A 1,363-nucleotide genomic window follows, 5' to 3' on the forward strand; every position below is an offset into this window, starting at 1 on the left:
TAGACATAGACAAAATGGCTACTAGGATTTCCTGTTCTGTCGTGTCCATCCTGGTCCTCGTCCTTGCGATTCATCAACCCTTCACCGTTCACTCGAGAAGCCTGAAATCTACCGATCCAAGCCTCACTTCCTTCCAGAGTTTGGAGGGTGCTATCAAGGGCCAGACCAGGCATGGCATCAGAGAGGTCAAGCGTTACCTCAAAGCTTTCGGATACTTGGACTACGGAGAGGGCGAGAACGACGATGTCGCCCTCATGGATGACAAGTTCGACGAGACTTTGGAGTTGGCGCTCAGATCTTACCAGAAATTCTACCGTCTTAAAGTCACCGGAAAGCTTGATGCCGACACCGTTAAGCAGATGAGCGCCCCGCGATGCGGGGTGCCCGACTTGGTCCACCCTCGGCACGTAGGAACGAATGCCACTAAGCCGAGCAAGTTCCGCATGGTAGCGCGCTATAAGTTCTTTCCCAACAATCCTAAGTGGCCGCCTTCCCAAACCCGTCTCAGTTATGCTATCGGCCCGGTCCCCAAGGCCATCCCACTGGAGGAGTTTAGAGGAGTCTGCTCGAGAGCTTTCCAGAGTTGGGCTGAAGTTACTGCGTTCACTTTCGAAGAATCTACGAGCGGATCGGCCGATATCGTTATAGGCTTCTACCGCGGCAATCATGGTGACGGTAATCCTTTCGACGGGCCCGGCAATGTTCTTGCCCATGCATTTTACCCGACCATCGGTAGGTTCCACTACGACGCAGAAGAGCAGTGGAGTTTTAACCCCGGCCTGACCGAAACGGACCTGGAATCGGTGGCCTTGCATGAAATAGGACACCTCCTAGGGCTAGCCCACAGCTCGGATCCGAATGCTGTTATGTATCCCAGTATTCCACCGGGTATTATCCACAGGAATCTTAGTCAAGATGACATTAATGGCATACGTGCTTTGTACCCTGAGCAAAGATAAGGCCCTGCCCTATCGGTTTCATAATTGTATTTGCAATATCAGCACATTTTCACCGGTGAATAAATGATCGCAGCTATGGAAGCTGCAGTTATTAAAGATGCACGCTTCATAAATTTTCGATGTGATTGAATATAGTATAGTCATGGTGTGGAGGAGTTCAAGATGCGCGTTCCATTGCATAAAAAAAGGGATTGCCAATTACAGCATGTTTTGATCAATTGGTGTTTTTATTTGGTGATATAGCAAAAAGGGGTTGGTGCAGTGATATCTTATAATTTTATCTATCTTTTTTTCTTATATGGTTAATGCCACGAAAAATCTCAAACTGGTATACATGTGACAATTTTATCAAAAACTAATTTTTTGACCACAAAAAATCCCAAATTGGTACACTTGTAACAAAT

At 47.2% G+C, this 1,363-nt stretch overlaps 1 protein-coding gene across 1 annotated transcript; it reads left to right on the plus strand.

The window, feature by feature from the left end:
* LOC115688256 (metalloendoproteinase 1-like) lies at positions 1 to 1,055 on the plus strand. The gene has a single exon (XM_030614020.2). The coding sequence runs from the start codon at positions 15 to 17 to the stop codon at positions 957 to 959; it is 945 nt and encodes a 314-aa protein (XP_030469880.2). The 5' UTR covers positions 1 to 14; the 3' UTR covers positions 960 to 1,055.
* Positions 1,056 to 1,363: the final 308 nt, after the last annotated feature.

The sequence above is a fragment of the Syzygium oleosum genome, unplaced genomic scaffold (genome assembly GCF_021117445.2).
Source record: "Syzygium oleosum isolate NSW1041296 unplaced genomic scaffold, Sole_v2.1 Sole_v2.08, whole genome shotgun sequence".
NCBI lineage: Eukaryota > Viridiplantae > Streptophyta > Magnoliopsida > Myrtales > Myrtaceae > Syzygium > Syzygium oleosum.

Bases quoted from the DNA above. Each gene is read 5' to 3' on its own strand.
- LOC115688256 (XM_030614020.2), top strand. From the start codon at position 15: ATGGCTACTAGGATTTCCTGTTCTGTCGTGTCCATCCTGGTCCTCGTC.